The sequence below is a fragment of the Lolium perenne genome, chromosome 6 (genome assembly GCF_019359855.2).
Source record: "Lolium perenne isolate Kyuss_39 chromosome 6, Kyuss_2.0, whole genome shotgun sequence".
NCBI classification, from domain to species: Eukaryota; Viridiplantae; Streptophyta; class Magnoliopsida; order Poales; family Poaceae; genus Lolium; species Lolium perenne.
This window is the reverse complement of record NC_067249.2, coordinates 182,471,744-182,484,004: the sequence shown is the minus strand read 5'-3', so window position 1 is coordinate 182,484,004 and position 12,261 is coordinate 182,471,744. Positions and strand designations below refer to the sequence as shown.

General features: G+C 41.5%; 1 protein-coding gene across 6 annotated transcripts; it reads left to right on the top strand.

The window, feature by feature from the left end:
- Positions 1–5,455: 5,455 nt before the first annotated feature.
- LOC127306747 (uncharacterized) lies at positions 5,456–8,928 on the top strand. 6 transcript variants are annotated; one of them, XM_051337449.2, is made up of 5 exons: positions 5,472–5,598; positions 6,269–6,371; positions 7,668–7,765; positions 7,865–7,986; positions 8,346–8,928. In XM_051337449.2, the coding sequence occupies exons 3-5, from the start codon at positions 7,687–7,689 to the stop codon at positions 8,571–8,573; spliced, it is 429 nt and encodes a 142-aa protein (XP_051193409.1). In that variant the 5' UTR covers positions 5,472–5,598; positions 6,269–6,371; positions 7,668–7,686; the 3' UTR covers positions 8,574–8,928. The 6 variants fall into 6 exon arrangements, with proteins under 6 accessions (XP_051193405.1, XP_051193406.1, XP_051193409.1 ...); XM_051337447.2 differs by having other exon boundaries at positions 5,473–5,598; positions 7,660–7,765; XM_051337445.2 differs by lacking the exon at positions 6,269–6,371 and having other exon boundaries at positions 5,456–5,598; positions 7,660–7,765.
- Positions 8,929–12,261: the final 3,333 nt, after the last annotated feature.

Sequence of the window (12,261 nt, the reverse complement as noted above, 5' to 3'; positions counted from 1 at the left end):
TCGACTTCTTCTTCCACATGGGTACATGTCCGTCAACATCATGCGGAACAGATTGTCCGCCGGGACCCTTTCCAAAGATCACTTTTAAATCCTTGACCATATCATATATAACTTCCCCAGTAGGGCGGGTAGGCTTCGTTCGGTAATCTGCCTCACCTCCGAAATGCTTTCCTCTCTTTCTTACGTGATGTTGTTTTGGAAGAAATCGACGATGCCCTGTACACATTCTTGTTTCCCAAATAATTACTGTCGGTCTCACCTAAACGAGTGTGTGCATGCATTGTATCCCTTGTTTGACTGCCTGAAATGTTACCAAGAGCAGGCCAATCATTGATGGTTACAAATAACAACGCTCGTAGGTTAAATTCCTTTTGTTCGTGCTCATCCCACACAGGTACACCTTCGTCACGCCACAACTCTAAAAGTTCTTCAACCAATGGCCTCAGGTACACATCAATGTCGTTGCCGGGTTGCTTCGGGCCCTGGATGAGCACTGGCATCATAATGAACTTCCGCTTCATGCACAACCAAGGAGGAAGGTTATAGATACATAGAGTCACTGGCCAGGTGCTATGACTGGAGCTCTGCTCCCCGAAAGGATTAAAGCCATCGTACTTAGACCAAATCTTAAGTTCCTTGCGTCATCTGAAAATGACTTGAACTCTCTGTCGATTTTTCTCCACTGCGACCCGTCAGCGGGGTGTCTCAGCATCACATCTTTCTTACGGTCCTCTTTGTGCCATCGCAACAACTTGGCATGCTCTTTGTTCTGGAACAAACGTTTCAACCGTGGTATTATAGGAGTATACCACATCACCTTCGCAGGAACCCTCTTCCTGGGGGTGGACTCACCCTCAACATCGCCAGGGTCATCTCGCCTGATCTTATACCTCAATGCACTACATACCGGGCATGCATTCAAATTCTCGTACTCCCCGCGGTAGAGGATGCAGTCATTGATGCATGCATGTATCTTCTGCACCTCTAATCCTAGAGGGCAGACAACCTTCTTTGCTTCGTACGTGCTAGAGGGCAACACGTTCTCCCCTGGAAGCATCTTCTTTATTTTTTTCAGCAACTTTTCAAATCCCTTGTCGAAGTACCATTCTCTGCCTTCCACTGCAGCAATTCCAGCGTGGTACCCAGCTTTTTCTCGACCATTTTCGCAATTTGGGTACAACAGTTTGTTGTGATCCTCTAACATTTTCTCCAACTTCAACCTCTCCTTTTCATTTCCGCAGTTCATCTTCGCATCAAGAATGGCCCGACCCAAATCGTCATCCGGGTCATCAAAAATCGGCTCATCGAAAATGGGCTCTTCTTCAGCTTCGTCTTCCCCCATTCTACTACCACCGTCTTCAGTGAATAAGGGATAGTTGTCACTATCCTCCTCTTCTTCGTTGTCTTCCAATATAACCCCTCTTTCTCCGTGCTTGGTCCAACAATTATAGCTGGGCATGAAACCATTCTCCAGCAGGTGGACGTGAAGGGTCTTCGAGGTAGAGTAATCCTTCATATTCTTACAGGAACTACATGGACAATACATGAAACCATTCGACCGCCTGTTTGCCTCAGCCACGTTGAGAAAATAATGCATGCCAGTAATGAACTCGGGATGGCACCGGTCACCGTACATCCATTGTCGACTCATCTGCATTTTATATGTATATCAAAAATCATTAAATACACAACATCATGGATATATGAGTGACCAACTTAATTAATATTCAAGTTCATCACATAAAATTAATTGTTTTTTATAAAAGAAGAGGGGCTCACCGAGGTGGTACCGTGCCGGCTAGGGGACGACGCTGGCGATCGACAGCGGTAAGGACGGGGATGATACTAATTAAAACCTACAAAACATACCATAATTTCAGCTCAAATTGCATATAAAAAAATAAAATCACTAACTTAGGCATTTCATCGAACACCTTGCTTGCACTACAAAAATAGTACGAGTTAAAACTACCAAAGAACTGAGCTAAATTAGGAACGCTGGAAGGAAGGATGATATTGCTAACCCTTGGATAGATGTATGCCGTTAATCTTGTTAAAATGGTGGAGAAAAATAAAGATTATTGGAGTGTGAGAGGTGCAAAATATTTGGAAATGTGAGAGGAGAAGTGAGAATGAGATATGCAGGGAGGTCGGGCGCTGCCGCGCGCTCATATAGGGCACATACCCTTTAGTACCGGTTCCTTACACGAACCGGTACTAAAGGTGCAACCCTGGCCCCACCACCGCCTGGAAATCGGGCCCAAACCCTTTAATACCGGTTCGTGTTACGAACCGGTATTAAAGGTCCATAACGAACCGGTATTGATGTCCCACGCACGGAACCGGTATTAATGCCCCCTTTAGTACCGGTTCGTAAGGGAACCGGTACTAAAGGCTTAGATGGATGAGAGGTTTTCTACTAGTGAGTATTTTTGGTAATTTCGATGGATACATAAATACATACACCCTCTGTTCAAAAGGTCGTAAAAACGTGTATAGATAATGCAAATAAGGCACACGTGTAAAATAAAGCTTGCAAAAAGCATCCCGACAAGGGCATATACTAATAATAACTCATGCTTGGTCCTTCCAACTAATGGCTATTGCACCTCGTTAACGTTTTATGGCTAGGGGTTTCTACAATGTCAAAGTGTGGACCGACTGCTAGTGCTCTTCTTTTTCGGCGATGGCGAAGGATTTTGGTCCTTGGTAGTTACGGTGAGGACAGTTTGCAGCTGTAGGACCATTTGTTTCCTCCCTGTTGCTTGTATTCATACCATCTCTGTATTGCTTCTTTTATGAATACAAGTAACATATGCCCACTGACATACATAGGCAATAAAACTAATAACACAACTCAATTTACGCGCTGGCAACCCAAAAAAAATGGTAATGTAGAAACATTATAGCTCGCCAATGTTTCTTTTCTCCACATAGGTAGGTGTAGATTGAGAACTCAAGATATATACGATTCAAGCCTTTTGTCATCACACACTTAATTTTTTTTTTAAAAATGGCAAGAGCAAAACACCAAAGTTTCTTTTTGACCATTTTATGTAGAATCTTTTCTTGGTGACCAACTTATTTGAAAGGAAAACTACATTGAAATATATAAACCACATAAATAAATAGAATACATGTTGAAATAGTGGATTTGCATCACGAAAAAATGCATTTAGTTTCCTACCTTTCCAAAACACCGGTTCCTTAAATTGTACATTAAATAGAAATAATGATATAGAGTTTTTTTTAAATCATACAGACTTTAGATCCAATAATGAAGATATAACGAGGCTTGATGCCCCCCCCCCCCCCACCACCACCAGCAACAGAAAAGGGTAAAACAAGAAAACAATTTTTTTCAATAAAACCTAAATAACCTTTGTCTTTCATTTTATAGAATAGATAGAGTTTGTTACCTTCCTCCTAGGAGGCATGGATTGCACATAGTTATGCTTAATGAGCGCCAATTTTTACCCTAGCAACACCCAACATGATGGTTAATATATCAATAATAAAAACTACACAATGAGAAAATACAACAACAACGGTGAAACCCATAAGATCTCGTAACCAACTCATGGTTCTGGCACATGGATAGCAAGCTTCCACGCGACTCTTTCCATGGCAAGTTCTTTGGTGATACTCCAGTACTTCAAATCTCTCTTTACGGACTCCTCCCATGTCAAGTTTGGTCTATCACGTCCTCTCTTGACATTATCAACACGCTTTAGCCGTCCACTATGCACTGGAGCTTCTGAAAGCCTGCGTTGAATATGCCCAAACCATCTTAGACGATGTTGGGCAAGCTTCTCTGCAATCGGTGATACCCCAACTATATCCCGTATATCATCATTCTGAACTCGGTCCTTTCTCGTGTGGCTACACATTCATCTCAACATGCGCATATATAATGCAGCAGGGGCACCAAGGGCATGTTTTGTAATCTGTATCAAATTTGTAGCTCATGGGCGAAACGAGAATTTGGCAAAATGTCCAATCGTGAAATTTCTATTTCGCCCAGCAGAGAGACAAGCTTAGTCTATTTGGTTGCATACGAGCCTAATTTTACTCTCACCCTCTTGTTCGTTCATATGGTGACCTTGCTTCTCACCTGAAGAACTTACTATATAGTAGTTAGACGCACATCTACTCGTTTATGACGACCATGAAAAGGTTACAACATGAGAATTGTGTGAAATGGCAACGTGAAGCTACTCGTGAAAGGAAATTTCAATTGGTCGACTCAACGCGATCGATTGGATGAAATTCTTTTAAGCATTAATGAAACTCGAAATCCATTGCCGGAATGGAATCATATCGTCGATCAATATCTTTTTCATGGTGACCTCATGATAAAATGGTGGACCAGTAAACAAGATTATCAAGATGCAAGTGATAGGTTGAGTGACACGTTTAGAGTCACCCAAATTTAGAACAAAGCTTGCTTTAGCTTGACGTCATCAGACAATTTTGTATTATGCATGAACTTATTTTATTTTTTTACATTTTTAGTTGCAACACACTTGCAAATGGGAAAGATTCAGCCGCAATCCACTTGCAACTCACCTATACAAAATTCACGATGCAAATCCAAAAGCTTACGATATGACTAAAGATCATTATGTCTCAACCTGGCTCCGAATTAGTGAAATCGGAAAACATTAAACATTATACTCATTTTAACAAGAATCGGTTCACAATATCGATGAAATATGGGCGTTTGCATGGTATGCTATGTGCCTACTGTCTCCGTCCACCAATAATTGTACTTCTAACCTTTGTGCTAAGTCAAAGTTTTTAGAATTTGATCGACTTTATCAGGAAAAGTAGCGGCATTTAGGACACTAAATTAGTATGACAAGATTCGTTTTCAAATGTAAACTCGTAATATACCAATTTAATTTCAATTATATTGCTACTCTTTTTTTAGAAAGTGGGTCAAATTTATAAAAGTTTAAAATGAGACAAAAGTTAGAAGTACACTTATTTTTGGAGGGAAGGAATACGTGGTACTCACTCTATTTCAGAATAGCATTCGTGTATGCTTAGTAATAGGAAAATGAATGTCTTTAAATTTTATCAATTTTATGGACAACATTGGGTAGACTTAGGAAACATTAAATTTTGACTAACTACTTTTGGGACGAAGATATTAATGAATAAACGCATACAACTACAATTGTATATGTGATAAATCGGCTTGTAGGGCCGTGGGGGTGATGTTAATTCACATGTTCGAGGGTGTGCTTGAATTTGTGGCATCTTGACGCTCCTGCTTGTATGAAGGGACAGCTAAAGACTGGATGTGATGATCCTAAAATTAACCAATGGAACTCTCTCTTTAACCTCCTACCTCCCAAAAAAAAGGAAAAAATCAGCAATATATAATGGATCGGATCAGAAGTTACTGGGCTCCTTCTCCATGGCATCATTATACCTCGGAAATGTACTAGGCCGGCCAGTCCTGGCCCATAAGCACGGAGGAGCGAGCTTCCGACCCTGTTGTTCTGGTTGCTCCTAGTCCAGTCCCCAGTTCGAGGCTGCAGCGACGGCGGCGGCGACGACGTGCAGCGTCAGCGGTGTCGGTTCCGAGAGGTGAGCTCTCTCTCTCTCTCCCTCCCTCCCGCCCCCCCCCCCCCCCCCCCCCTCTCTCTCTCTCTCTCTCTCTGTTTGCTGGCCGTAGCACCTCAAACCGAAGTGCGAAAGCTTCTTGGGGCGTTCCCGGTTCGATCAAAGAACGGCGGTTAGGAAATTTTGATGCATTAGGTCATAAACGAATGTTGCTTTTTATGCAATATCCTTTGTACGGGGTGTGGAAGGTGCTTCGGCTGTGACATTGGGCCTGCTCTGGATTAGCTGAGCACAACATGTTCGGTGAAATGCCAAGCAGCCAGCGAGGACTGGCGGGTGAAGGCCGAATATATTGGTTTTCTCGGTGAAACGCCAATCTTGTTGGGCCCAAGATTTTTTTTTCTTTCGTTGTGAATGTACCTGGGAGAAACCTGTCATATCACAAGCCTGGATACACAAAGCGATCACGCTGGTTTGTTAATGTGGAATTTGCAAGCGACCCTCTGAAACTACACTGTGAGACGAAACTGAAAGAACATGAACTGCTCTCAGAGTTTTTGTGACGAGCTCTGACTTGCGTCTTTTCAGTTTTTTCCTTTCATTCAACAGAACAACAATCCGTGCTATAATTTTGCCCATGATCCGTTCTTTCTGTGCCATCCGACGGACGTGATCTTGGCCAAGTCTTCTGCAGGTTACTTAGCTGAAAACTAGGAAGACTGAAACTATCCTACGACCAGGACAACGCCTCAACGTGAACAAGCACGCTTTAAGCTTGACATTATTTCAGAGATAAGGTAATACTAAACCTGACATATTCAGGACAATCGAGGTTTACATTAACAAAACCTTCATATCTTCTTGTTCGTTGTGGTATCATAGAATAACATCATTTCTCATTACGTTAGTAGTATTGCTTTTGGATATCTGTACATCTTAGTGTTCCTCCAAGAACCGAGATATACTGATCTTTTGCTAACCCAAATTTTCACAGAGCTAAATGTAAAGTGCTATAATATGTCCAGGGCTACCTGGTATGTACTACTAGTGAGAGTTGTGCAACATAATACCTTGGATACATTCATCATTGATATATGCAGTGGGGTTGGGTTCATTGAGCAATGCTGATGAAATGAAGTAAAATGAGAATTTAATAATAACAGTTGTTGAGTTATTAATAACAGATTTAACACTATCTTTTGAGAAAATTTGAAAATATATTAGTTACTGGTCCATTCAAGTCAACTCAAGCCAGAGAGCTACCCATAGTTTCTTGATTCGATGCAGTATTCCGACTAATCCTGATGTTGCATCCAGCTAAGCTCTACTTTCCATCAGTTTTGAAACTTTATTCTGCTTGTGGTTTAGATATCTTGGGAAAATACTACCTATATTTTCGGTACGTTTGGTTTACGCCTCCACCTGCGCCATCTAACTCCTGGCGTGGACAAAATTTTGGCAGAGGATTCCTCTGCCCTCATTTCACCCATGTTCGGCAAAAAAATTCACAGCAGCGTGTATGCTGGGCTGGGCTAGCCAACCTTTTGGGGCCAATCAAACAACAGCCGTAGAGACTCAGGCGCACCATTATTTGGTAGGTCCAGCATTGGCGGGGAGCCAAATATACCCTTTGAGAGGGTCTGCAACGTGTTACTTGTACAGTTGTATTTATCACCAATAAGGAAGATCTTATGTCTCCTTATAAATTCCCCATCCATTTTTTTCCAGGCATATGAGGAACTTAAAATGTGCACATGTTCTCTCTATTTTGTTCTAAACCATTTATGCTTTGCACTTTAGTGCCACATCTTGTTCTCTGTGAAACCAAAATTCTCACAAAATTGCAGAAACGTTAACAAGAGGGCTCCAAAGGACTAGCTAGCATATCACAACTGAGGTGAGTTGAGGGCTCATGGACACTTGTAGGTTCACACTTTGGCTTAGTAGAAGTAATGCAACCAAACGTAAAACCTAATCAACACGGAAAGCTGAAAAGGACATGATCATGATGCATAAGCCTAAGTTGTTTTTGTTATTTATTTATCCACGGTATATTATTAGTGTGTGTATTGAGAGAATCCTTAGAGTGACAGGTAAATTTGGGCAAGCAAGATGGCTCTCTCATCAGTTTTCAGGCGAGTAAATGTCAAAGAACTGATCTCAAGTGTTCCGGCATACACTAGCACAGCAGGTGATGATTCAGGCTTTGCAGTTTGTGACATCAAGTTTGAACTAGGATCTTTTTGCTTTTTACATGTGGCTTTAATTTATTATATGCACTTAATTTCAGAGGCTTCTGGAGGACTGAGCTTGGTTTTTAGGCGTTGGGCCACCAAAAAGACTGCTGGATCAACAAAAAATGGCCGCGACTCTAACCCCAAGTATTTGGGTGTTAAGAAATTTGGTGGAGAGGTATCATCTTCAGAGGCTCCTTGTGGTTTTTATGTTTCCTTTTGTCCTTAGTGCTGAACAAGATTACACGAACAATTTCCTACAGCATGTTAACATAGCTAAGAGTTTGAAATTTTGGTATCTTCTCTAATGATATACTCCCTCCGTTCACTAATGTAAGACCATTAGCTTTTTTCCCCGTAAATGCATGTATCTAGGCGCGTTTTAGTGTGTAGGTTCACCCATTTTGGTCTATATCTAGTCCGGATTGAAGTATCTAAAAGGTCTTACGTTAGTGAACGTCGTCCTCATCTCGTAATTAAATAGAAAAAAAGATGTCATCTGCTCTCCATCACTTACACTTGTTTTAATTTTGTCAGAAAGTAGAACCAGGAAACATCATCGTTCGCCAAAGAGGAACCCGCTTCCATCCTGGGAACTACGTTGGAATGGGGAAGGACCACACTCTCTTCTCCTTGAAGGAAGGCCACGTGAGGTTCGAGCGGAATAAGCTGACTGGTAGGAAATGGATTCATGTGGAACCTGCAGCTGGCCACACTCTCCACCCTGTCTATGCCACCACGGCTGATACGGAGCAACTTCAGTAGCGCTCTGTCCATGGTTTGCAGTAACAACATGTCGCTGATAGCTTCCTGGGAAGGCTTTACTGTTTTGCTCCGGCTCGGATACCTTCAGTCAATGAACTTCTCTCAACGAAGATGATCCTAGGTCTGGATAATTGCAATAAGTAGTAACTTCAGCATGTTTCTGATGCATTTTGAGTATCCATTCTGCACTTCCATGTGTAGATTTTAGTCTGATTAGCTGCAATGAGTAGGTCATATGCTGCTTTTCTCTGAAATCATCAGTGTTACTTCCAGTCGTTCCGTTCTCCAAGTTTGCCTACTGACCCTTGACTCAGTGTAGTTGCTGTTGATGGTATGTCTTGCAAGTTATTATCCACTGGGTGTAGAATGTTGGTGTTTCTTTGGGCTTGTACTCTGGAACATTATTTTCACCTCTGTGAAACATGAAAAGTTGCCCATCTTGCACTTGGCGATGGACCTTCTGCTTTACAGAGTGGGCGCCAGGGCACACAGCAAAGTGGTGCTCAATCACCTCCCTAGAGACCCCAGACAACCTGATGGTTTCCAGGCCAACACGTGAGAGTTTTCCCCGAGGAAGGCGACGGGCGCGAGTTCCTATTTAGCGGAAAGGCTAGCACCGATGGTGGTCGGGAGGCTCCCGTCATCACACATTGGTACCTGCTCCATTAGCTTGCTATTATCCTTCACAACCTTCTTCTTTGGCGGGGCGGAGCTGAGGAGCTCGGCTCATCGGTGTACCCTGAAGAACATCTTTCCTATCAGCCTTGATGGTGATGACCCCCATCATCCTAACATCTTCAAGTCATTGTAGCCGACATGAACTTTGCCAACGCCGGACACCGTAGGATACCATTGTAGGCCAGATGGATATCAGCCATGTCAATGGCGACACTCTCAGTGCGGAAGTTTGTTGCCGTCCCAAGCGTGACCGGCAATGTTATCTGCCCTAGGGGCTGAGTCACGTCGGGTTTGACGCCCTGGAACATTTCTGTGGGGCGAAGACGCCCAATCAGCATAGCCTAGTTTTCCGATGGTGCATAGAAGTTGACTGTTCTCTCTATTTGCCCCTTAACAGCGTTATTTTGGTTATTGCAATGAAAATGGGTCACTACCCGCTCAACACTTCAGTGCATAGAAGTCGCATGCTGGAGGATCGATTTATATTTTTTTATTAGTGTAGGATATTTTGCACTAGTGCTTTTGATGATTATTAACAAATCGGTGGATTTTGTTTTCCAAAAAAAAAAAAAAATCCGTCAACTTGTAGAAAAAACATTTACGTAGAATTATATAGAATTATATACAGTACCAAATTTACCGAAATTGTATCTACATCAAATAATAATAACAACCCAGAAATGAAAAAAGTGACGCCGTTATCTGCCCTAGAGGCTGAGTCACGCCGGGGTTGACGCTCTAGAACGTTCCCGTGGGGCGAAGACGCATGAAAATTGACTTTGAGAAGGCTCTTGATAAGGTGGATTATAATGCAGTTATTAGCATGCTGAGAGCAAGAGGATTTGGACAAAAATGGGTCAAGCTAGTATCCAACATTCTACACTCAGCATCCACATCTGTACTGTTAAATGGGGTACCAGGGAAGAAAATTGTTTGCAAAAGAGGTGTGAGACAAGGGGACCCCCTATCACCTATTTTATTTGTCAACATTGCAGATCTGTTACAAAGTGCAATCAATGATGCATGGCAGAATGAAATTATTAATCTCCCACTTACTGATGATTTTGGACAGAAATTTCCTATAGTTCAATATGCAGATGATACACTTATGATTATGCCAGCTGATAATAATCAACTCATCCATCTGAAGAATATTCTGCAAATCTTCAGTGCATCTACTGGACTACATGTGAATTATCACAAGACTACCCTTATGCCTATCAATATTGATAATGCAAGAGCTACTGAGTTGGCAAATATATTTGGATGCAAGGTGGAGAGCTTACCCTTTACATATTTGGGATTCCCTCTAGGTACAACAAGGCCATCAGTATCTGACCTTATGCCTATGGTATCAACAATTGATAAGAAGTTGTCTGGAATTTCATCTCTGATGTCATATACTGGAAAGCTTACATTATTAAATTCAGTGATTCAATCTTTACCTATGTATGCAATGTGCTCATTTAAAGTACCAGTCACTATATTTGTTCACTTTGAAAAGAGTGGAAGACAGTTTTTTGGTCTAACAGAGAATTCAAGGGAAATGCTTAGCAAGCTGGGACATGATGTGCAGACCAAAGGATCAAGGTGGACTAGGAATCTTGAACCCCAGAATACAGAATCAAGCCCTTCTCATGAAAAATCTGCACAAATTCTATAACAATGCAGACATTCCTTGGGTCAAATTGATATGGCATGCTTATTATGAAAAGAGAGGTACTCCACAAACAATCAACACAAAGGCCTCCTTTTGGTGGAGGGACTGTTTGACTTTTCATGATAAATACAAGGAAATGACAACTGTGGATATACACAATGGAAAATCAGCAATCCTATGGAAGGACAGTTGGAATAGTGATATCAGGCAGGACTTATATCCCCATCTGCACTCATTTGCTAAGAATCAGAAGATCACAATCCAAAAGGCAGTTGAAGTAACTAATGAAAATATATATGAAATGTTTCATCTTCCCCTTAGCACTGTTGCTCATGAAAAACTGCACAATTTGGAACAGGAATTACTGGAGTTAAACATTATAGCAATGGATGATATATGGTCCTTTAATTGGGGCAATAATTTTTCTACGAAGAAGGTTTACAAGGAACTTATTGGCAACCACTCAACACCAGATTGCATCACTTCAATATGGAAAGCTTGTAACATTCCTAGACACAAATTCTTTGCCTGACTCTTACTCAATGGTAGGCTCAACACAAAGGAGATGATGAAGCACACACACTTTTTGTGGAGTTCTCTGATTGCATCTTGTGTGAGACTTGCCCTGAGGAAACAAATATGCACTTATTCTTTGAATGTACCTTCAGTCAAAGCTTCTGGTGGGCTCTTGGTATAGAATGAAATGTTGATCTGGATCTCTACCAAATGATGAATGATGCCAAAAGAAGGATGTCCTTGGATTTCTTTATGGAAATAATGATCATAGGATGTTGGAGTATTTGGGACCAACGGAATGATGCTATATTCAATGGGAATCTGCCAAATATTCAGAGATGTATTGGCAAATTTAGAGCCACTTTCACTCTTACTATGCATAGAGCTAAGCCTAGTCTTAAGGAAGGGATGCAATCATGGATTGACACCCTATGAACATGTAATAAGTGATTTTTCATTGTAAATATTCCCCCCATCATTTAATAGAAAATGACACAGTAGGGAGCCTTTCCCTACTGTATTTGTGTCAAAAAAATAGCCTAGTTTTCTGATTTTTCGATAAAGAGTATATATTAATATCGTGGAGATACCAATTACACCTAGCCTCTGCAACAACATGATACCCTAATGACATAAAGGATGCACACAACCAAAAAAAGATAGAAGAATTACAGAAAAGAAAAGTTCTGCTACATAGATCGAAAACTTGAAACAACAACACTGAGACCACCAAGACAATACTAGAAGATCAACTTCTCCATAAGCGACGCCTCCAAGAAACAAACAATGCATAAACGCTGTCGTCGCCCGATCATATATCTTAGGTTTTCACCC

Bases quoted from the DNA above. Each gene is read 5' to 3' on its own strand.
- LOC127306747 (XM_051337445.2), top strand. From the start codon at position 7,687: ATGGCTCTCTCATCAGTTTTCAGGCGAGTAAATGTCAAAGAACTGATC. The intron at 7,766-7,864 runs GTGATGATTCAG...ACTTAATTTCAG, and splicing joins GGCATACACTAGCACAGCAG to AGGCTTCTGGAGGACTGAGC. The intron at 7,987-8,345 runs GTATCATCTTCA...TAATTTTGTCAG, and splicing joins TTAAGAAATTTGGTGGAGAG to AAAGTAGAACCAGGAAACAT.